The 22,056-nt window shown below is 40.3% G+C and overlaps 3 protein-coding genes and 1 long non-coding RNA gene across 4 annotated transcripts in view; 2 read left to right on the plus strand and 2 right to left on the minus strand.

Annotated features, from left to right (window-relative positions):
- The window catches only part of LOC121320199 (copine-1-like), an 8,437-nt gene extending 7,583 nt beyond the window's left edge, over window positions 1-854 (minus strand). The window contains exon 1 of the mRNA XM_041258450.1: window positions 821-854. Within this exon, the coding sequence (XP_041114384.1) occupies window positions 821-854 (34 nt within the window). The remainder of the gene's footprint in view (window positions 1-820) is intronic.
- Window positions 41-2,624, plus strand: si:ch211-15p9.2 (uncharacterized protein LOC562650 homolog). The gene is made up of 2 exons (XM_041256865.1): window positions 41-102; window positions 816-2,624. Exon 2 carries the CDS (start codon window positions 864-866, stop codon window positions 2,463-2,465), a length of 1,602 nt encoding a protein of 533 aa, XP_041112799.1. The 5' UTR covers window positions 41-102; window positions 816-863; the 3' UTR covers window positions 2,466-2,624.
- A 1,620-nt stretch (window positions 2,625-4,244) lies between these two features.
- Window positions 4,245-13,606, minus strand: LOC121319433 (RNA-binding protein 39-like). Its single transcript, XM_041256866.1, has 17 exons — window positions 13,298-13,606; window positions 11,755-11,822; window positions 9,947-9,996; window positions 9,477-9,668; window positions 8,876-8,941; window positions 7,991-8,061; window positions 7,653-7,750; window positions 7,379-7,531; window positions 7,007-7,144; window positions 6,832-6,897; window positions 6,539-6,743; window positions 6,228-6,314; window positions 6,002-6,034; window positions 5,613-5,727; window positions 5,335-5,440; window positions 5,148-5,226; window positions 4,245-4,972 (listed from the first exon to the last, which is right to left on the minus strand). Exons 2-17 carry the CDS (start codon window positions 11,803-11,805, stop codon window positions 4,872-4,874), a joined length of 1,611 nt encoding a protein of 536 aa, XP_041112800.1. The 5' UTR covers window positions 11,806-11,822; window positions 13,298-13,606; the 3' UTR covers window positions 4,245-4,871.
- Window positions 13,607-14,103: 497 nt separating this feature from the next.
- Window positions 14,104-16,248, plus strand: LOC121320296. Its single transcript, XR_005950803.1, has 3 exons — window positions 14,104-14,241; window positions 15,698-15,733; window positions 15,928-16,248. It is a non-coding gene; the product is annotated as an uncharacterized LOC121320296 (long non-coding RNA).
- Window positions 16,249-22,056: the final 5,808 nt, after the last annotated feature.

Below are 22,056 nucleotides of genomic sequence, written 5' to 3' on the forward strand. Positions count from 1 at the left end.
TGAAGCCAGACAGGAGGGAAAAAAAACAACCGCTCGGGCGAACCTCATCACGTGACTAGTGAACACCTCGAGTAATACAGTACAGTGCAGGCAGACTAAAGGGTTAGCGACATCCAGAATCAATCTTTAAGCTAAACCTCTCGATATTCCAGATTTATTTTTATTTTTTTTTGTGAAAGACCGGCATGCTTTTTTGCAAATAATCTATATTATGACTGTTTGTTTGTTTGTTTACTTCTTTTTAAATGCATTCGTCATTACTCCGTAGCTGTAACGTGTTATTTTAAATATACATATTTGCTGTGTTTCAATATTATTATAAGCAGTAGTATTAATGTCTTAGTTTTAATTATTTCAAAAACACGTTTGGTTATGCTAATTGCATGACCGTGTCAGTTTCTCTGTTTACTGAGTGAAGGATGTAGGTGTGTGTGTTTTTTGCTTTAAGTTCTGTATTAGATGATTTCTATGTTTGTAGTCTGCTGTTTTCTAAATATGAATTTATAGCAAACGATTAATAATAATAATAATAATAATAATAATAATAATAATCTAAACACGTAAGGGGGCGTGACCAGGGCACTGCAGCTCAATACGGACAGGAGTGTATTTTTGCATTCGGTAGTGTCGTGGTTCCCACACCTTTAAGACAGTGTGGCTGTTGCTTCACAGACAATCTGGTATTAAGACACTCCTCTTGGTTTTATATTTCAGTTAGAGTTTACTGTTCTGTTGTTTAAATAATTGTGCGCACGTCACTTTTTTAAAACAATATGTAAAAGTAATACCATTATGTCTACTTTTCTTTTGTTTAGGTTACTGGAAGTGAAGTAATATAGAGGAACATCCCCCATGCAGCAAGGATGTTTGGTGTAAATGCGATACATCCCCTACTCCAGGTTGAGAGAGGAGCACTGTGCGGTGCAATGTGCAGACTGCTGAACTGTTACACCAAACACCTACACCAGCGCCGTGCTGCTAGTGTCCTCACATTGGCTTGCTCACGCTGCACACCCGCTTCAGTGACGCCATGCAGACAGTACAGATCGAAAACTCACTCAAGTCAGCTCACCTTGGCTCAAATGAACCGCATCTTAAAGGCAAACGAGTACAGTTATAAAGTCCACGAGTATGACGGGAGACGCGTTAGCTCTGTCTTGGGGTTCGACAGCAACCTATTGGCTTCCAACGTCCCCATGGAAGATCGCCGGAGTGCAGCGACTTGTCTGCAGAGCAGGGGCATGCTTTTTGGGGTTTTCGACGGACACGCTGGCTACGCCTGTGCACAGGCAGTAACCGAAAGGCTGTTTTACTACATAGCGGTCTCTCTGCTCCCTCTAAAGACCCTGGTCGATATCGAGGAGGCCGTGGAAAACGAGAGGCCCGTGTTACCTATTCTGCAGTGGCACAAGCACCCAAACGACAACGTCAACACGGCTGCCGGGAAGCTTTACTTCAGCAGCCTTAGAACCTACTGGCAAGAGCTCATTGAACTGGGTGGCGGGGATCAGACAGGCACCGAAGCTGCACTTGTCAACGCATTCAAGAGGCTAGATAACGATATATCTCTTGAAGCCCAGTTGGAACACGGAGACCCGTTTTCACCCTACACTCCGCTCAGGGTTGCTATGTCAGGGTCGACTGCTTGTGTTGCACATGTGGATGCCATGGATTTGCACATCTCCAATCTTGGGGACAGTAGGGCCGTGCTTGGCGTTCTGAACCACGACGGCACTTGGACCGCGCAGACTATGAGCAACGATCACAGTGCTCAGAACCCAGAGGAAGTGAGAAGAGTTCTCTCTCAGCACCCCAAATCAGAAGCAAAAACAGTGGTCAGACACGACAGGCTTCTGGGCCTGCTGATGCCTTTCCGAGCTTTCGGGGATATTAAATTCAAATGGAGCAGAGAGCTTCAAAAGAGTGTGTTGGAAACCCGGGAAGAGCTGCTGTCTGGGACAGAGTATGCAAAGTCACTCCCGACCAACTATCACACCCCTCCCTATCTCACTGCAGAACCGGAAATCACTTACCACAAGCTAAGACCCCAAGATAAATTCCTTGTCCTAGCCACAGATGGTTTGTGGGAACAGATGCACAGGCAGACTGTAGTGCAAGTCATAGGAGAGCACCTGACAGGGATCCGTTTACATCAGCCACTGTCGGGCCTTTCTTTCACTTTGGGCCAGATGCACAGCTTGCTTGCTGAAAGAAAGGCTCAGGCTTCTTCTGGTTTTGATCATCATAACACAGCTACACACCTGATCAGACACGCTTTGGGTAGCGACGAGTTCGGTACAGTAGAGCACAGTCGTTTATCCAAGATGTTGAGTCTACCACAAGAGCTGGCAAGGATGTACAGAGATGATATAACTGTTACTGTGGTTCACTTCAATCCACAGATTGTCCAAGCACATTATAATGGAGGGTTTCTGAAAGCCGATCACAAGAGTCAATATTGCTAATTAATCAGTTACACTCTACAGCTTGTACAATATAGACTACAAACTAGTTAAAATGTTGATTATTAGCTAACTGCTAGTTATTAATGGGACTTTAACTTGTTCATCTAACTTTGGATCTTTTTTGTTTATTTGCTTTTTTATATTAGATAACTTGGTGAAAATGAGGTACTTAAAATAAATTAATTCTATTAGCATTCAACTACTTTGCTGTAGCCAGTTTTTCAAATTTGTGAACTGTAATTAGCTTGTTTTGTTTCACAAAACACAGTGCAATACACAGTGCAGAATATTGGCTTCAACTCTGAAACTAATCGTTAATTTGTTGTTTATGAATGCTTATCTTACAAGTCTGTTATAATCAAAATTAAATAGAATCTAGCATTAAAAGGCATATAATGTAATTCTAACCAGTAACATTAAAAAGGTAGTAATATAATCTTTATTTATAGCACCTTTTATAGTGGACCACTATCACAAAGCACTTTTACAGAGGTATGCTGTGAACAGTGCATTATATGCAGAGTAACTTACAATAGGACATTGATTTAACATCTCACCCACAGGATGGAGCACAAGGTTAAGTGACTTGCTCAAAGTCACATGGTAAATCAGTCAGTAGCAGAGGTGGGATTTGAACCAGTGACCTTCTGGTTACAAGCCCTGGACTTTAACCACACTACCACTTAATACAATATGGCCTGGTGTACAAACAGAATAGATAATTGGTCTAGCATTGATCAGACGTTTCTCCACAATGCCTCATTAGTTATCAGGCCTGCCCAGACTTGTAGTGGAAAAATAGGGTGCATTACTGAATTCCATCACCTATAAAAACAATGAAATGGATTATGAACACAGTACAGCTAATTACATAAAAATACACCCCCCTCTGCCACGATGTTACCTCACATTCATAAATTTGGCTCAGAGGTCTCTGCTGCAAGTGTTGTGATCTTAAGAACCATTGGTTTTAAATGCCAAATAAAATCCAAAGACTGAAAGGCATGATAGGAAATGGCTTTCTACTCCAGGACTGCACTAATATTCAATGATAAAACATGTCAAAAACCTTCTACCCCCAAACTGAAACGCAGCTCTCTCTACCACTGTACTTATTGCACATTTTCACTTCCTGTCTTGACAATGACGTTTCAATGGAATGAGAACACTTTAGTAAGCTGACAGAATCCATTATTCACAGCATTACAGAAAGATCAGGCTGGAACATCAGCCTTTCACAAAGTTTCAACTGCTGTTCTGCAGCTGCCCCAGCAATAAAGTAAAGAGCAGACCAGCCAAGGCGACTTTAGAACTGGTCCACATTTATTAGTTTCAGCAATCGGGTGTGGCATTCATGTTGTATGCAATGTTCGTTTTTCAAAACTCAAGTCCAATTGAGTTTAAAAAAAAAAAAAACACAAAGCACCACACAGAAAAGACCGGGTACTCAGGATTGGCCCGATAAGGCTTTTAGATGTGGAAATCTGTCCGATGGTTAATACCATGACTTCACATAAATGATTAATGTAAATTCAAGATTGTAAGAATAAAAAAGTCAAGCAATCTAAGAAATGACCGTTTTAAGGTCATACTGTTTCTCCATGGACCACAACTTGTTATTTTAAAAGGAACTTTAATCAAGAACTCTTTACAAAATCAATCTTGATTACAAAACCAGTTGCTCAATAGAAATACCAGGTGGTTTTTAAATTTGTAAATTTAGCTTTCAAGAGCTCATAGAGCTTAAAACATTAAACATAATATGCAGACAGACAATAGTAATATTGCACTTTTGTTATTTTATTTAATAGCAACTTTTTGGCATTCTTACATGTATACAACTTACCCTTCCAATATTGCTCACTGTTCTGCAGTAAAGAAATGCAAAATATCTGCCTGTCAAATCTATAAAGCACAAGACAATTATGTACAAACATTTACAAGGAAATATGATAAAATGACCAATGACAGACAAGACCCAACATTAGGCAAGCTGTACATAACAATTGTTGTCCCTTTATTATGCATGTTGAGTGTTCACGCACAATATCTACCAGAATATTCACACATGGGTTTGAAATTACTTAAATCAATACATTTTCAAGAAGCCCCTTTTATAGTTCATATACTCCTATTAAAATAAAACTTCACAATCTAACATCTCATGTCATGAAACTTTGCAAGGACTGACTCTCCTTATCCTTTTAACAATATATATATATATAAAAAAAAAAAGTAAAAAAAGGACAGGGCAGCAATTTGCTATTAAAAGTTCACCATCACTGATCAAATAAGATCAAAACTATTTTCAATTTTAATTCAGTGAAAAAGATTGACTGCTCTATTATACATAATCCAAGACTGTTGTCATTTTCAACTACAGTGTTTTTTCTTGGCTTTGATCCATCATCGTCGAATAGGCATCAGCAGCTGAGTAGCCATCACGGACTCTGGGAAAAGGTTGTGGTAGGTTGCAAGTGGAACATACGCTGCAGTGATCATTTTACCTGTAAGATCAAAACAATTAAATCAGTTACTTTTACAGTTAAAGAAAAAAAACTTTGAAGTTAACTAGCTATTATATACAAGCTCACCAAAACAGGCATTCTTTAAATTGTAGAACGACATGAAACTTTCAATGTTCGTACAGGTGTTGTCATACAGTGGTATAAGTTTACCTACCAGCAAACCATCGTCCATGTAATCCACTAACAGCAGCCATGGCAGCAGAAATAGCAGGACATTTCACATAAATATTTCCCTAAAAAAAGTATATATATATATATGTTAGGTCCTGTAATTATTGACAGTATATATGATCAATGCCAAAGAAGCACCAAAGAATGTTTGTCAGCACTTGACAACTTACTTGTGGTGAACTTTTATCAACATAAATGTGTACCACGCCTCCATGTTTATTGCATTCTTCAATCACATCATCTTGAATCTCTACATCCCATTCTGGATCATCCTCCCTGTGAAAACAAGAAACAAATAAAAAATGTACCAATTTATAGTACCTGACAATGTTCTTTAGATTTCATTTACAATGTCAGAACAATGTTCAACAATACTTGAGACATAGCTTATTGATAACACCAACTTTTCATTTTTAACTATTAGGGCATTATAATTACAGTAACTTACGACTGAGGGTTGAACATATTGGACAGCTGGAAGCACTGTGTTGCAAGAGGCTGTGTCGGTAAGGTCATAGCAGGGTTCAGGTTAAGGGCTAAGTTCAAGCCAGGATTCATAGCAGCTAAAAATAAATACATATTAAAATTAATTCATAGCAAAATACAAAAGTTTAGTCACCAATAAAACCGGACACAACTTGCTGCTTATTTAAGTCTCTCACATGGGATGTTCTTTTGTGTTTAGCCCACTTCAGAGCGGAGTTTCTGAACAGATACTGGGGACAATTGTTTAACTTATCAGCTTACCCACAAATCGCAAAAAAAAAAAAATATGTAATGAAAATGTGCATCAATAGTACTGGAAGAGTTTAAGAAAGCAAAGCTGATCAATCTCACCGTCAGGTGGTTGGGTAAGCCTGGCTTGTAAATCTTAGAATAAGAAGAGAGAAGAGAGACACACAGAAAAAGACAGGAATGAGAAGGATCAGTTATATTTGAAGTTGCAAGGATGTGTGTATTTGTGTACATACTTAAGAGGATTTCAAATAATGCCATGATATCTATAAATCTTCAGAGCTTTCAACAAGCAGCAAATCAACCAAGTTCTACTAAGTGAACTTACCTGTTACTGCTGCCATAGCACCAAAGGCGATTGATCCACTCATCTGAAGGGCCTGTTGTGCTGCCGGTGGGATCTGTAAACCAGTACCTGGAATACCAAAGACGACATCAGAATAGACCAAGGGAGCGGGAGAAAATACAGAAAGACATTCAGCATTTAAAATAAAAATAGCTGACGCGTCCCCCAGTGTACTTACGTATTTAAATCGACCACCAAGACTGTACCTACAGCCCCATACACCTCCTCTTGGATCATGTGCAAAACTACCTGGTGTTTCTATTTCTGCCTTAAAACCAGTACTTCAAAATTACCTTCTGCAAGCCTGGCCATCAACTGCAAACGACCAGTAGTTCCAAGGTCAATCCCAGTTCTTTCCAGCTCGTCACTATCAAGGAATGAACTTGCATTTGATGCATCAGTTCGCTCAGTCACATGTCCCACTTTCATAGGTCTGCCAGCCAGCTCAAATCCATTCAACTGTTCCAAAGCCTTTTTAGCACATTCTGCATCTGAAAACTAACAAAAAAAAAGCATTATGTTTAAAATGCCAATTCGTCAGCGGTTCCTTCGAAAATAAAAATGTGACGTTACAATGTAAGCTTACTGTAATGAAGCCATATCCTTTTGAACGTCCAGTTTCACTGTCCATCATCAACTGAATACTTTCAATCTATCAAAAAAAGATCACTTTCATTACTTTACAAAAAAAGCAAGTGTTTCTCAAACTCTGCTTGCCAGGATAATCTTCAAATCATAAAGATAAAACAATTCCCCCTTACCCTGCCAAAAGGTTCAAAGATTCCTCGCAGCATTTCCTCAGTGATATTGAAGTGCAGAGATCCCACATAGAGTCTCATTGGTCCAGCATTACCCTTTTGTAAGTTGTTGGCTAAAGCTGCTGCCCTGTTCTTCTCAGCCTAAATGCAAAATACATAGAACACAATTGTAACATGTTTATTACAGCTCTGCAATACAAATCACGACCACAAAACAGTTCTTGTGGTTCTTATTTATGAGATAAATGACAGGCGTATTTTAAGAGTTGATGAGAAACGTGTTAAGCAAATCAAACCCACTTACATTTTACACATAAGATTTCCAGGTTACACTTACTGAGTTAGGTAAGATAGACAGACAGACATATAACCTACCTGTGATGCTTGAACAATGATTGGAACTCCCAGCAGCCTTTGACCAGTAAGGCCAATTGCCAGTGGCACAGAACTTGCTTCCACAAATTCTATATAAGCAATCCCCTTTGATCTTCTCGAGTTCCTGTCAGAAATCATCCTCACATCTCTCACCTGTGTTTAAAAAAAGTCAAAATGTTACTTCAAAAGATGCATTTACTTGACTTGGTCTGACCTCAGACTTGAAAACGAGGAGTATCATTTGTGGCACTACAATACAGATGGAGGTCCTTACCTTTCCCACTGCTGAAAAGAACTCTTCCAGATCTCGTGGTCGAATTCTTGCTGCCAGCTGCATACAATGACAGGCACGTAGAGAAAGAAGTCCCCAATCTAATAGTTATCGAGGGATTTTCCCTTTCCAAGGCAGACAAGTAAGTTTATTTAACAGAACCATCCCTTTCTTTTAATAAAATTATTTTATTTTTATATATCTTGTATTTATATAGATATATATATATATATATATATTATCTATATATATATATATATATATATATATATATATATATATATATTAATATGTGTGGACAATTACACACACCTGTAAAACACATTAAACCAGGCATACACTATCACATTTTACCCACCTCACAGGACTCTTGTCTTTCTTAAATGGGCTTTTGCTTCTAGAACGTCTCCTACTAAAACAAAAATATTTACGGCAAATTAAAATCCTTGAGGATGTAACTGTATACATCAAAATCACTTCACACAAACGACCGTGACCCCGTTCATACTACTGGGCTGGCCCAGGGCCGCCTCAGATTTAGGTCTGCAACCCCGTTCACATTTGCGGTTTAAGGCACCTTCGCACGTTCACGTGACTGAAAAGCAGGCCTAAAACGTGGCAAACTGCTTTTTTTATGGAACAATAGCCTGCACTCAGAATGGAAGACCTCCGGAATATACAAAAATCCTTGATTTGTAGCAGATGTTTCTTAATATACACATGGTGCATCCACAATCTTATTTGTGGATGAAAACAGTATTTTTGTGCGTGTGTAAAAGCAAGCAGCTAAAGAAAACTACTGGCATTTTAGTAGACGCACATTTCTGTAGCTAGGTATTTCACTGTGTGCAAAATAAACAAATCGTGCCTGAATATGCCAAATCGCCAGCATCATTGATCATGGAGATCCACAAATCTGCAGTTTTTGTATTTATTGCTTGGTTACTAAACAGGAATAGGTAATTGACAAGTTAAGGACAATTATGGATGCACTGCAGCTCACGTTAGATGAAAGAAAAAACGTTAACCCGCTAGATAATTTTACAATTCATGTACGATGTGGAAATAATCATCATTCAATAGTGATCCTCTGCTATCTTGGCTAGCAGAGCACTCTGCTTTCTATTTACCTTTCGCACACGAGAGAGTGTATGGCGTGCCTCTGGGCTATGCAACCACATTGATCACAAGTGTGAACAGGGTCTTACAATAGTTTTTATAAAAACCTTAGTTTGATGGTAGGTGGTGGGCCAATCTTCCCTCTGGTGCCACCGTTAAATTTCGGCCCAGCACTGCAATTAAAAACAAGGTTCATCTCAGTATCCATGCCTGTAATCCTATGCTTGGGATGTGAATAATTTTCAAAAGACACTGGCGATGGTCTCTTGATACTTGGGGTTTAATTACTTACTTCCAATTATGGATTTGTTTGACTTTGTTCAATTATACTTTACAGCACTGCCAACACCATTATGTTGGCAATACATTTCACTCCAGCTTTTCCAATACACTTAACAATTTGAATGCGACAAATACAAATCTGGAAAAGACAATTGATGTGGTTAGTTTAACTACAACCATGCTTAAGATTCATAACCAGCTATGTGTCACTGGAATTAATTCACTGCCCTTAATATATAAACCTGCAGCTCTAACATTTTTACAAACCATTATCCCCTTAATTGGGTAAAAGGGTTAAGCCAGACATACATGTTAACAATGTATTCCAATCCCTACTCCCCATTTAAGATTATATGGTTTAAATATCTTGGTACCCCAATTGTGCAAAATTGAGATACCAACGTGTAGGCAATCAGGGAAACTTACAATGGACTCCTGCGCACTCGGTATCGGCCTCCCCTCTCTCTGCTTCGTGACTTGCTGCGGCGGCGTTCCTTGCTACGGCTGCGCTTCCTCTCACGACTCTTGCTCGTCTTTCTCTCGCGGCTCTTCTTACGATCCCGACTTTTGCTCCTCTTCCTGTCGCGGCTCCTGCTGCGACTTTTACTCTTCTTTTTCCTGGGGTAAAACAATGAATTTGAAAAATACCGAAAGTACAAATAAACAGAAGAATGATGTCAAAAAATGTTTAAATTATCACAGCAATGACACACACTCTTAATCTGGGCAAAACTGGCTTCGCTTGTTTGACAATTACAGACCTACAATATATTAAGGTTCATTGTATATTTAGTAACAGAACCAAACACTTGCCAAATTCCCAAGTTTGCTTAAACTACAGTTTTATACACCACATTCACCACTGCAAATTAATACATTTTATAAACTGCACTTACTTCTTACTGCGCTCCTCATGACAATTGGCACTACTCGACTTGTTCTCATCCTAAGCAGGGTCGATAGAAGAACATCATGAGGACGAAGAGGAAACATTTCAAGTCGTCAATGGGAGGGGGGAATGGGAACAAAAAAATATAAAATGCAATGATTTAAAAAATTATCCAAACATATATAAAACAGTCCTTTAATCTCGGACAAACTTAAGTTGGGTCCTTTAACCACTTTGCTGCCCCCCCCACCCCCTTTAAGTCTACATATTACAGTACCAATATTTAAATTGAAATCAGTGACAATTTACTGAATACATCTTTAGCACAAGTGGGTTGAATATAAAATGTGGCACTATATATTACACAGCAAATCTGTTGAATGTTTATGTATTCGTTGAGCAACCCCTTCTGATCAGTACCAAGGCTCTATCTTTGCCTAAGACCAATGTGGCCATGCTAGCAGACAGCCACTAATCGAGTTCCTGTGTTGGATGCCATTCCAGAGATCTTCACCCATTTTCGTTCGAGGACTGTAAGAGCTCGATGCCACCTCTGTCACACATCTCGCCCTGAAGCAAACAGGGATTCACACTGCTTAGTAACGTCGACTCCCAAGAAAGTCATCAAAAAAAAAAAAATCCAATTCAGCCAAATAAAGTTCCAATTTCAAATCTCTTGCGTGGAAACTATCCCTGCTAAAGACTGAATATATATAACAGACTTGTCCTGTCACACAAGTTAACATTAAAATGCTTATCAGCAAATTGACTGACTGTGGTTGCAAATTCCAGTCTGCAAGACAAAGCATAAAGTATTTTCTTTTTACAAAGACTATTTCACAGAATGGGCAATAAAGTATTTCTAATCTGAAAGACTTCGTACTTTTGTTAAACTGGTATTAAGACATGCAAAATAGACTTAATTGGATGAACCCTTTTACAGGTATACACTTTTAAAAACATGTACTTAAGCATATACCAATGAAAGGGTTAAAGAGACAGTACCCAGTAGTATCTGTTAAAAATAAATAAAATAAAAAGTAAAACAGCCCTCTGGAAACTATAAAAAGTCTTAACTTTCTCTACCATTCTACCAGTCACTTAGACCATCTAAACTGTATTTGTCAGTTTCTTTTAAGCATACCTTGATTCATGCAAATGGTCACTACTGAAATAAGCATGTAATTAAATTCAGAGGACTACCTTAAACAGATTAGTTGGCCAATTTAGGTTGTATATGTAAACTACAGTATAGTTATACCTCCTATAATTTTCTAACCATAAACTCGTATTAACAAAATAGCAGCAGCGAATTCTAAACTAGTGAAAAAAAACTGCATGGCATCAACTAAACCATGTCTACATTAAACATGAATACTGTCTCTTTATTTTTTGTTTTTTCAGCTTAAATGCGTTTTCCTCATCCTTTGCATTCACCTTGTTGCTATCAAACAGGTGCTTGGATGTCGTGAGACGAAGTTCTGTTTTTACTTTGGGGACCACAGTACAGCGATACGTTGCACAATTACTACCTTACTGTTTGACAGTTCACACTGGAATCAAAGGTGAATTCATGGGAGTAGAGGTGAGATATCGTTAGGCAAGTCTACAAAAAGAGATAGATGGGCGTTTATTCATAATTCTGAATTGAAACTACTGCAACAAATCACATCTCATCAGCAAATAAAAATATGCATTAGTCAACGTCCAACAGTACAGTATATCTAAGAGGGTTTTGGGATAGAATTTGAGAATACAGCAGTAGTTTCATGTGTAGTGTATTTTTAGAAACTCACCAAACCTGTGTTTACCCACCTTCTTGTAAGGAGCCTCAAGCATGGCTTCAATATCGAAATCGTCTGCCATTTTGTCAGTCAGTCAACCTGGAAGTAAAAATGTAAACTAACTTCAGCAAAAAAATAATAAAAAGGGCTGTTTATTCTGCATAACTTTTTAGATTGTACTTGCATTAAGTCATTACTTTTTACTAATTAAAAAAGAAATGCATGTGCTCAGTATTAGAGCTCAGGCAACAAAACCCTTTTTTGCAAATATCTGCCTTATGTCAACTTCAACAGATCAAAGATTTACAGAATCCACCCCTCCCACCAAAAAACTATAGTCAAAACCCACACACAATTAAATAAGCAAATGCCCAGTCGGTTTCACTTTGGCATTACGGTCATTCTTGGCCATGGTCCCTGGTTTAGTGACTTAGTTTTACATAACCTTTCAGGGGAATGCCTGTCAAAACAAAAAGCAGGCGGGTGAGTTCACTTTATATGTAGAACCCAACTTCTCTGGAATGAAACACTCCGCTTTTCTCCCTCAGTCCAGGTACACATAGAAACATGGACTACAGACATGCAGCGATCATGACTTGATGTACGGTTTTTCATGTTTTTGATTAACACTAATTTCACAATAAAACTTCAACTTAGTGTACCACAATATGCAATTTAACAAATGAATTTATCATGGGTGGAACTCTGGTAGTGACTGTTTTAAACAGAATTTCACCAAATTGTATAAAGAATTCGCTTTCAACATATTTCAACTTTGTTGTATATAGAAGCAATTTCCGGGGGGTGGTGCAAAGTGCATAATGCAACTTACTGATGCTCAGAGATTTAAAGTTGTGTTCCACAAAAAAATAACCTGCTTTGTCCCTTTAAAGTAATTGGCAAGTCCAAACACACCTGTGTGCACAAACTATTCCACGTATATTACAGTTCCGATATATCAAAACATGACCAGGCCTTCGATTGGGCCGAATGTAAAGTAGTGATCTACTATCTCAGAATAGGTGGGAAACTATATATTTTATAAAAACTTTACTAACGCGAAGTGGCAAAGTATTAGACTGCATTACCAATAACGTGCATTCCCTTAGGAGGAACTAATAATCAGGCCGGCCAATTTCTAATACCCCTGAAAGGAAAGACCAGTCATCTGAGGGCTATTGTAACTCTCCTCGTAGATTTGAACGGTACTGTCCTGCCTTCAATGCGGCTTATTTTACTGCGTCAGCGGCGACTCGTGTGAACGTGCCCGTACGATACAATTTGTCGTCACACAGGTTGGGTTTCCATATGTCCCCATCTTGCTTTCAACATTGCACACAAACCCAGCTCAAACCCGCAGAAGTCCAACACTAATCTAAAAAAAACGTTTTACGTTGTAATACAATCCAACACCAATAAGCGGTAAAGCTTTGCTTACGCTGTGAATGTAACAATACATCCCGCCCTCCTCTGCATTGATAAATACACACATCAACGCATAAATGTTCCCCCTTTTAACAATGCTTCCAGTTAAAAAAAAATAATCAAAACTTACATCTAAAAAAATACAATACCTTAAACACAAACTACTCGATGTGTTATTGATCAACCCCCTCCCAAACCGTCTCGTCTCTGTGATGGTCTGCTCCTACTGCCCAGGCCTCTCCTGACCTCGATTCCAAATGTCCTTCTGTTCGAACGGCTTCTTCGCTCGCTAAACTGATCTATAACGTGTCTACAAAACGCTCAAGTCCCGATTAACTGATACAACAAGTAGAAGTTTGTTATAATTTGTCGAAAGCTACCCGCTCTCGCTCTCTCTCTCACATAAAACCGAACCGCCTCCCGTCGAAATGGCGCCTGCGAGTGAGCGATAAAAAGGGGTTTCCAGAGCTGAATGTGCAGGGGCGTCTCGCCCTGAAACCGAAAGACCGCGAGACCAGCTTGGTTGTGGGCGCGTCAGGTTTTACAAGCCAATCACAGACCAGTACAACTCCGAGGAGCCTATCAAAATAACGCTCGTACGCGACTCATACGCACTTTGTTTACTGAAAAAAAGCAAATAATATATATTGGACGCGTTCTTTGTTGGAAAGCGTAACTTTATCATCTAATTGTATTTTATGTTGATATATACGGGGAGGATATATGCATGTATATGGGTGAAAGAGCATTGCTGGAGTGTTTTGTAAACGAAACGGATGTTACAACAGCACATCATGACTGTTCTTAGTAACCTTATACTGTGCGGTAACTTCGTTGTGAAGTGAAATTATTTTCTTTAGTAAGGAAACACATACGGTACCTTAAAATAAAAGCAAACGCCCAGGAGGTGGCAGTAGTAACTTACTAGCACTAAAACTGAAAACAGCAAGGCGGTCTCATGAAAGCGTCTGATCACCGTCTTTTTTTTTTTTTTTTGTAATTAGAGCCAGTCATAGATGATCAACCTTCTTTTAAAAACAACAACAAACAGAATAAACTGGATCGCGCTAGCCAGTCGTGATATTGAAATGAGGTAACAACAGAACTTTTCTTTTGTTTATCCAGTGCTGTATATGCTTACAGTGCTAATGATATGCTTCTATATCTGTGATAGCTGTTTTGAAAGCGGCACCTCATTTTGAATTGACGGTTTAGTGTCATCGCTGGGGAAATCACCATATTCTTTCACTTGAAAGCTGCACCAGCGCCTGCCGTGTCATGTTAGTATCGATTGCATTTTGAGAAGCCAAGCTCACGCAACACGATTTTGAAACTTCCAGCTTGCCTCGTCATGCATTTGTAAATTGAATTGCGATCACATCAAAGCGACTATTAAACTGAACATAACTTTTTTTTTAAAGCGCTTTTGAGCTGTGCCTGTTCAGCTTTTAATATTTTGTGAGCCAAAATAAACAGTTTTGGTGCTGCTGCATGGCCAGCCCTGCTGCATTCCCAGCACCAGCACCGAGGGGGTTGATCACAGTTCATATTCCTGAATCTAAACGTGGAGGAATGTGCTGCTCCATCCAAAGCCTGCTGTAGCCTAGCCATGGCGGGGGAACGGCGTGTCTGATTTATGGAGCTCTGCATTTAAGTTACATATCCCAGTTTAAGGGCCGTGCAATATGAAAATAACTGTACTTGCAGAGTAAAGGGATAATATGAAATGGCTGTAAATACCGAAAGTGTGAATAAAGCACCCTAGTCCAAATTAATCACGAATTATCATTACAGCACAGTGGCAAACAGGACCCATTGTTTCTCTACAGAGCGCCAGTGTGGATTAACACCCTGTAGTTCTTGGGAATGCGATGTCTGATGTGTAGAATATTCTGGAGTGTGCTGATGTATGATATATGCATGTATCTGTTCAGCAATCACAAAAGCTATCCTGTGAAATGAAAGTCCAGCAGGTATTGTGGAAACTTGTTTCCATTGCAAGGGAATGTTTATGATGGTATTCAAGCTCTGTTTAAAAAGCCCTCCTGTCACCTTTAGAAGCAGCAGTTAATGGCTGGCATTAGCAGCCTAATGGGCTGAGCTCTGACACAGATCTGCCTGATAGCTGCTCGTTAATATGTTACTGTCTAAATGTTAGGGCCTGGTGTCAGCTTCACTGTACACAACTGGTATGGATAAAGTCTTCATATAGGACTGCATCATCTTTCGAAACCGAACCTAAACAATATTTGGCAGCACCAAAATGAAGCCTAGATATATTATGGGGAAAGCACTGGTCACATTTACTTTCCTTTTAGGGTGATTTCCCATTAAGCCATATAATAATAATAATAATAATAATAATAATAATAATAATAATTATTATTATTATTATTATTATTATTATTATTAGTAGTAGTAGTATTAATTGTATTACTAGCAGCAGTTGTAAAAGTTGTATTCTTATTATTGTGCACAGCATTGTGTATTGCACAATAGATTATTTGGGATTTTATTTACATGCATTGCATTTTTTTGCACCTGGGTAGGAGCTGAATTGAATGCGGGTTCTGTCTGTGAAGCCGGTAGGTAAACCTTTACCTGCTTAACATAAATGAGCCCCAGAGGATTTCTGAACTGAAATAGGCAATTCCACAAGCTGACCAATTTAGTATTGAATAAAGCATCCACCAGAGGGACTAACACAAGGCACACAGTTTATCAGTGGACAGCAAACTGCTTTTAGATGTGTGCTGCTGATTTTTACCATTGTTCTCAGACCAGCATCCCTCTGCGTCTATCCCTGCCTGACACAACCTCCGCCCCATGTGACTATAAGAAGAAATGCAAGTGAAGTTCTAATGAAGTGGTGCTGGATTGCTGGTCGTAGAAAGGAGAGGAAGGTGGTGATACAGTGACGTAGGGAGGGGTGCAGGGAGGTGATGGTGCATCAAGTCCTGTGATACAGCAGTGCTGTTCTGAACCTCTTGTTGAAAAGCAGCCCCATAGCTGTCAGTTTGAATCCCATCAGCTTGCCGAGTCGCAGATAACAGCTATAGGAACACTGTCTGCTGTTCAATTCTATTGATGTCATTTAGCACTATATCGCTCAATAAAACCTTATTTATTGTGTCTGTGTTTGGGATCTTGCCGCTGGGTTCACATTTCAATGCGTTTTCTTTGATGCAAATTACATGCAGTTTTTACATCAAACGGGGAGAAACAATATGCCTGGTTAGATTCAAATGAACTCTGTATAAAGTTTCTGTATAGGGAACAACTTTCCTTCTTTCTTTCTGTAGTCACAGTATGTGATTTCTCTTCCAGATATGCCAGTGACTCACTACACTATACAAACACAAATAGCTGGTATGTCACAGTTGCGCTTATTACAGTTTAACAAAAAATGATAATAATTGCAAAATCTTATTTGAACCTTTACTGCCTAGAGAGTGAAGAGTAGCCCTACCTGTGATGAATAGCCCAAACCCATCCACCTGCTGCATCTGTGCTCATCCCCCTTTTTAACTAACTGGGCAGCGTGGAATCCATTCCTGAACCCGCAGACTCTTCCATTATTGGATTCCTTCAGGTAGCAAAGCAATCTCATTGCCGGCAGAGTGAGCTGTGCAGCAGTGCTCGAAAATCTGGAGCCATCAATGTCACACTGTCATTTCTCCCTTTGAGCTCAGGGTCAGATTTGGTGTGTGCAGTATTCTGGGTAAAAGCAAAGGGAGCGTTGGTCCTGGCTCCAGACTGATCCGCCAGCTGTGCCCTTCCTAGGGGATGAGTTCACATCACATAACTGCAAACACTTGGCAATCATTTGAGATTGACATTCTTTGCAAAGAGCACCTCCAAAACAATATGAGAATATGAATTAATTATACGGTAGATCCAGCGTTTTACATGCAGTACGCTAATTCAGTCAGGCGTGCTTTCAGTAGTACTCGTAATGGCATTATTAAAAGCTGGATCTTAGTGTCCCTAAGCTATCTTCCCCTCCTGTTTCAAATGGTGTTTAAATTTCTTTCTGATTTCACACACCCATATTTGTACTTTCTACTTCCATCACTCTGATACTGTGCAGTGAAGTGGGCTAACAAGTCTTTTTTAAGTTGTTTGGTGGGTGAAGTGTTACAAGAAGAGCTGTATTCCTTGAAACTGGGAAAAGAAAGATATGCAAGTTTGTAAACTGCAATACCAGTGTTCTTCTGTAGATGTAACTGTTTCCCACTTCTCTGTAAATCCCGGGTATTACTAAATTACTGATTAATGAATTGGTTGTTAATTTAGACACATGTATAAAAGAGGCTCTGTGGGTTTGTCTCCAGAGAAGGTGTTGGGGGTAGGAGGTCCAGGATTCCAGGATTCCAGGATTCCAGCAGTCCAGCAGGCCAGGAGCAGATGTGATTATATTGCTGAAGCTGGCTGTCGAAAAGCGTGTTAGGGAAATAAAACAGTTTCAGAAAGCAAGACAAATTCAGTTTAATTGAAAACAACATTTCCATGCTGAACCAGCAAGGCTCTGGGAGCATGGACTCGTTCCAAGACCAATCTGGCTAGTTTGCTGAAACACATGGAGTTTGCTTTTTTTCCTGGCAAATTGTTTTGTTATGAAAGTTCCCAAGACGTGCTTGTTCTGGATCGTCTGAGCTGTGTGTTGGTGCTGCAAATGTAACAGGATTGTTAGAAAAATGGGCTGGCTGGATCAACAGTATAGTTTATTATTCAAAAAAACAAAAAACAGCATAATGTTAGGTCAGCACAAGGGGTTTTAATTCAGGCAGCATTACATGAATATACAATCAATTTCAATAATGATTTACAATGACATCGGCAATAGTGAGCATGTGTTTTTTTTTTTTTTTTAAGAATGGATAAGATAACCTCTCCTTTTAAAGTGTTCATTCATTTTCATCCAAATTAGGTAACAATCACCTGTGGGCAGATACTGCAATCACAAAGGTGTTAATTTCGGGTACAGCAGACTAAAGCCTGGGAAAGCTGTCACTGAGTGCAGTTCTATTTTCGTTGCCTTCTTCAGTATAACACCACTTTGCAAAGCATGCGCTTCGTGTTTAGCTGCCTAGATAACGCATGGCTCTTTGTGTCTCACATGGCGGTATTATTAACAGGAACTCAAGTGAAGACGTGTGAATTCTTGTGAGGTGCGCAGGTTTGGCGCGGCCCTTCTGCTAATTTGAGAGATTTCAAAGTCGCTAACGAGTGTGAAGCCACAGAGATCAGTGCTGTCTCTCTGGTCTCGGACTGGTTCTCTGAGCAGCGTGAACATCATTTAAACTGTTTTCTTCATAGAAAGGGAGCATCCCTGCCTGGGTGCTGCATGTATTTATCTCAGCCTTGACATGACTCCACAAAGTGTTGGAAGGTCATTAATATTTCAGACTTGACTAGCCTCTCTATCCTCTCTTTGTTTTGACACGTTCATGTGCTGAGAGAACCTGTTTGAGGGATCCTGCTCTGAGGGAGGGAGAATGAAGTGAATGTTCTTCAGAGAAGCAGAGCGCCAGTCAAGTGTTTACTACGCTGCTATGCCTCTTTCATCAGCTCTTTATGATAACGGATGTGTTAGCTGCAATTTCCAGATTTCGGAGGGGTTGCGATAAAAACATACAGTTAATACATTGAGATGCAATTAACGGTTTTACTGGTAAACCACAAAGAACACCGTCTATCAGTAAAACATACCAGCCACTGACCACTACTGAAATAAACTGTATGAGTAGAAAGGGAATATATTTCATCACAATTTTATGGTGCAAACATCTCAAGAACATATCCGGATGATTGAAGCTCCAAGGAAGGAATCTTGGATAATAAATAGGGAGTGTTTTTGAGCTGAATACTGCTGGCATCACATTCCTTCTGAATGAAGAGAAAGCACACAGCTATAGCAATCCTCTTAGAGAACACTTTCATTTTACATTATTTCAAATAAAAGAAGCTCAATGTGTGAAGGACTGTCACTGGGACTCTGCTCTCACTAGTTTATTACACTGAAGATCTGTCACTGGGCTCTGCTCTCACTAGTTTATTACACTGAAGATCTGCCACTGGGGCTCTGCTCTCACTAGTTTATTACACTGAAGGACTGTCACTGGGGCTCTGCTCTCACTAGTTTATTACACTGAAGATCTGTCACTGGGGCTCTGATCTCACTAGTTTATTATACTGGAGGACTGTCACTGGGGCTCTGCTCTCACTAGTTTATTATACTGGAGGACTGTCACTGGGGCTCTGCTCTCACTAGTTTATTACACTGAAGATCTGTCACTGGGGCTCTGATCTCACTAGTTTATTACACTGAAGGACTGTCACTGGGGCTCTGCTCTCACTAGTTTATTATACTGGAGGACTGTCACTGGGGCTCTGCTCTCACTAGTTTATTACACTGAAGATCTGTCACTGGGGCTCTGCTCTCACTAGTTTATTACACTGAAGATCTGTCACTGGGGCTCTGCTCTCACTAGTTTATTACACTGAAGATCTGTCACTGGGGCTCTGCTCTCACTAGTTTATTACACTGAAGATCTGTCACTGGGGCTCTGCTCTCACTAGTTTATTACACTGAAGGACTGTCACTGGGGCTCTGCTCTCACTAGTTTATTACACTGAAGATCTGTCACTGGGGCTCTGCTCTCACTAGTTTATTACACTGGAGGACTGTCACTGGGGCTCTGCTCTCACTAGTTTATTACACTGGAGGACTGTCACTGGGGCTCTGCTCTCACTAGTTTATTACACTAAAGATCTGTCACTGGGGCTCTGCTCTCACTAGTTTATTACACTGGAGATCTGTCACTGGGGCTCTGCTCTCACTAGTTTATTACACTGGAGGACTGTCACTGGGGCTCTGCTCTCACTAGTTTATTACACTGAAGGACTGTCACTGGGGCTCTGCTCTCACTAGTTTATTACACTGAAGATCTGTCACTGGGGCTCTGCTCTCACTAGTTTATTACACTGAAGGACTGTCACTGGGGCTCTGCTCTCACTAGTTTATTATACTGGAGGACTGTCACTGGGGCTCTGCTCTCACTAGTTTATTACACTGAAGGACTGTCACTGGGGCTCTGCTCTCACTAGTTTATTACACTGAAGGACTGTCACTGGGGCTCTGCTCTCACTAGTTTATTATACTGGAGGACTGTCACTGGGGCTCTGCTCTCACTAGTTTATTACACTGAAGGACTGTCACTGGGGCTCTGCTCTCACTAGTTTATTACACTGAAGGACTGTCACTGGGGCTCTGCTCTCACTAGTTTATTACACTGAAGGACTGTCACTCTGTACTGCAGCTGCATACAAGGGCGCTGGAACGAGGAGTGCTGGGGGTGCAGTAGCACACCTTTGGCTTTGCATGGCTTTCATATACAGGGATTACAGTTTTGTTCAGTGGCTTTCAGCACCCCCACTTTAAAAATGGTTCCAGTGCAGCTGGCTGCACAGGAACCCCAGGAGGAGAAGCCCATGGCTCCCAGCAAGCTGTCGTGGGATGGAAGTGCAGAGGTTTGGCAGAACAACTGGAAAAATACAGTGTTCAAGTAAACCGTTTAAAGGTTGCGTAATTTCCATTTGTCTTGTTTTAATTATCTCTAAAAAAACAAATATGTCAGTTGAGGTCAACGGTGAAAAAAAGAAGAAAAAACAATCAGTGTCTTCTGTATAGACATCTGTCCTTCTGCTACAGCCCTCTGATTCTGGGGCTCTTTATTAAACACATTGACGAGAGCAGGTTCAATAAGAGAGGCTGGGAATGATGTGGAAATCTCTGTAGAGACGTCTCTCCTTCTTTTGCTACAGCCCTCTGATTCTGAGGCTCGTTATTAAACACATTGACTAGAGCAGGTTCAATGGGAATGATGTAGAAATGAGTCATTTTAAGACAAACAAAAGAATCTGCCAGTTCTTCAAGGGGAGAAACACAAACTTAAAGCGGCACACAAACATTCAGTGTTAGCTTCACAGACACTGGTTAGGATGAGTTGTGGAAAACCTAATGCGATCGTAGACAAGGTAGCCTGATTAGTGCTAAATTGGGTCTGTGAAAACATACCCCCTACCCTCTGCAAGACGTTTGGGTTGGATTAGATAATTTTTAGTCCAACACTGCTGTACACCCCGTGTCTGCATGTGCAAAGGAGTGTCTTGTTTGAATACCCCCAGTTACCCTGAGCCTCTCGTCCTGCACTATCAGTACAAAGGAGTTCAATGGGATTGCTGCTTTCCAGCTGTTACTGCATGCAAGGCTGGAAAAGGGTCTGAAAAGCAAATTCATTACTCATCCTTTGTCCTTATAAACTTTATTACCCTGCATTTAATCTCATTCTTTCCGTTGTGTCCTGCAGTGGTTGCTCTTGCCAACTTTCCATAATTAGTGCTCCTTCCTCGGGAGGCTGAACGGTGAGCAGCAAAGTGTAGATTTCTCCAGGGGACTTGGACATTGTAAACATGAATCACATCTGGAGGATGAGGGATTCTTGACACTTCACAAGGAACAGCTCTTAAATTAGTTCAGGCTGACATCTCTGACCAAGCACAGGCATTGTCCCTGTGTGTGTTCCTCTTTTTTTTACATTTTTTTATTTAGTGCCCAATTATTTTACGCCTGATTTTTTTCCCCTCACCACAACAATTCACCACACAGTTCAGGGGAACTGAACGCTGCGTGGGCGCCCTCTGATCCCACCACCACGCCTGCTTCCTCTTCTACATCCATGAACTCGAGAGCGATGTCAGCGAGCTATCGGCTCTGGAGGACAAAGGTCAGCTCTGCAGATGACTCCCAAACTCACTGGGTGCCTGGCAGATAGGGTCTGCTGTAGTGTGATGAGGAGAAACAGTCTCTGCCGGTTTGGCCTCCCTAACCCACAGGAGTGCCAAG

Source organism: Polyodon spathula, chromosome 8, assembly GCF_017654505.1.
Source record: "Polyodon spathula isolate WHYD16114869_AA chromosome 8, ASM1765450v1, whole genome shotgun sequence".
Lineage (NCBI taxonomy): Eukaryota > Metazoa > Chordata > Actinopteri > Acipenseriformes > Polyodontidae > Polyodon > Polyodon spathula.

What these genes read in the sequence shown, in the direction of transcription:
- si:ch211-15p9.2 (XM_041256865.1), top strand. Translation starts at nt 864, where the DNA reads ATGTTTGGTGTAAATGCGATACATCCCCTACTCCAGGTTGAGAGAGGA.
- LOC121319433 (XM_041256866.1), bottom strand. Translation starts at nt 11,805, where the DNA reads ATGGCAGACGATTTCGATATTGAAGCCATGCTTGAGGCTCCTTACAAG. An exon ending in GAGGTGGGTAAAATGTGATA is followed by an intron (nt 7,751 to 7,990) that starts GTGTATGCCTGG and finishes GATAACTATTAG; the next exon opens with ATTGGGGACTTCTTTCTCTA. An exon ending in TGCTATGGCAGCAGTAACAG is followed by an intron (nt 6,035 to 6,227) that starts GTAAGTTCACTT and finishes TCTTATTCTAAG; the next exon opens with ATTTACAAGCCAGGCTTACC.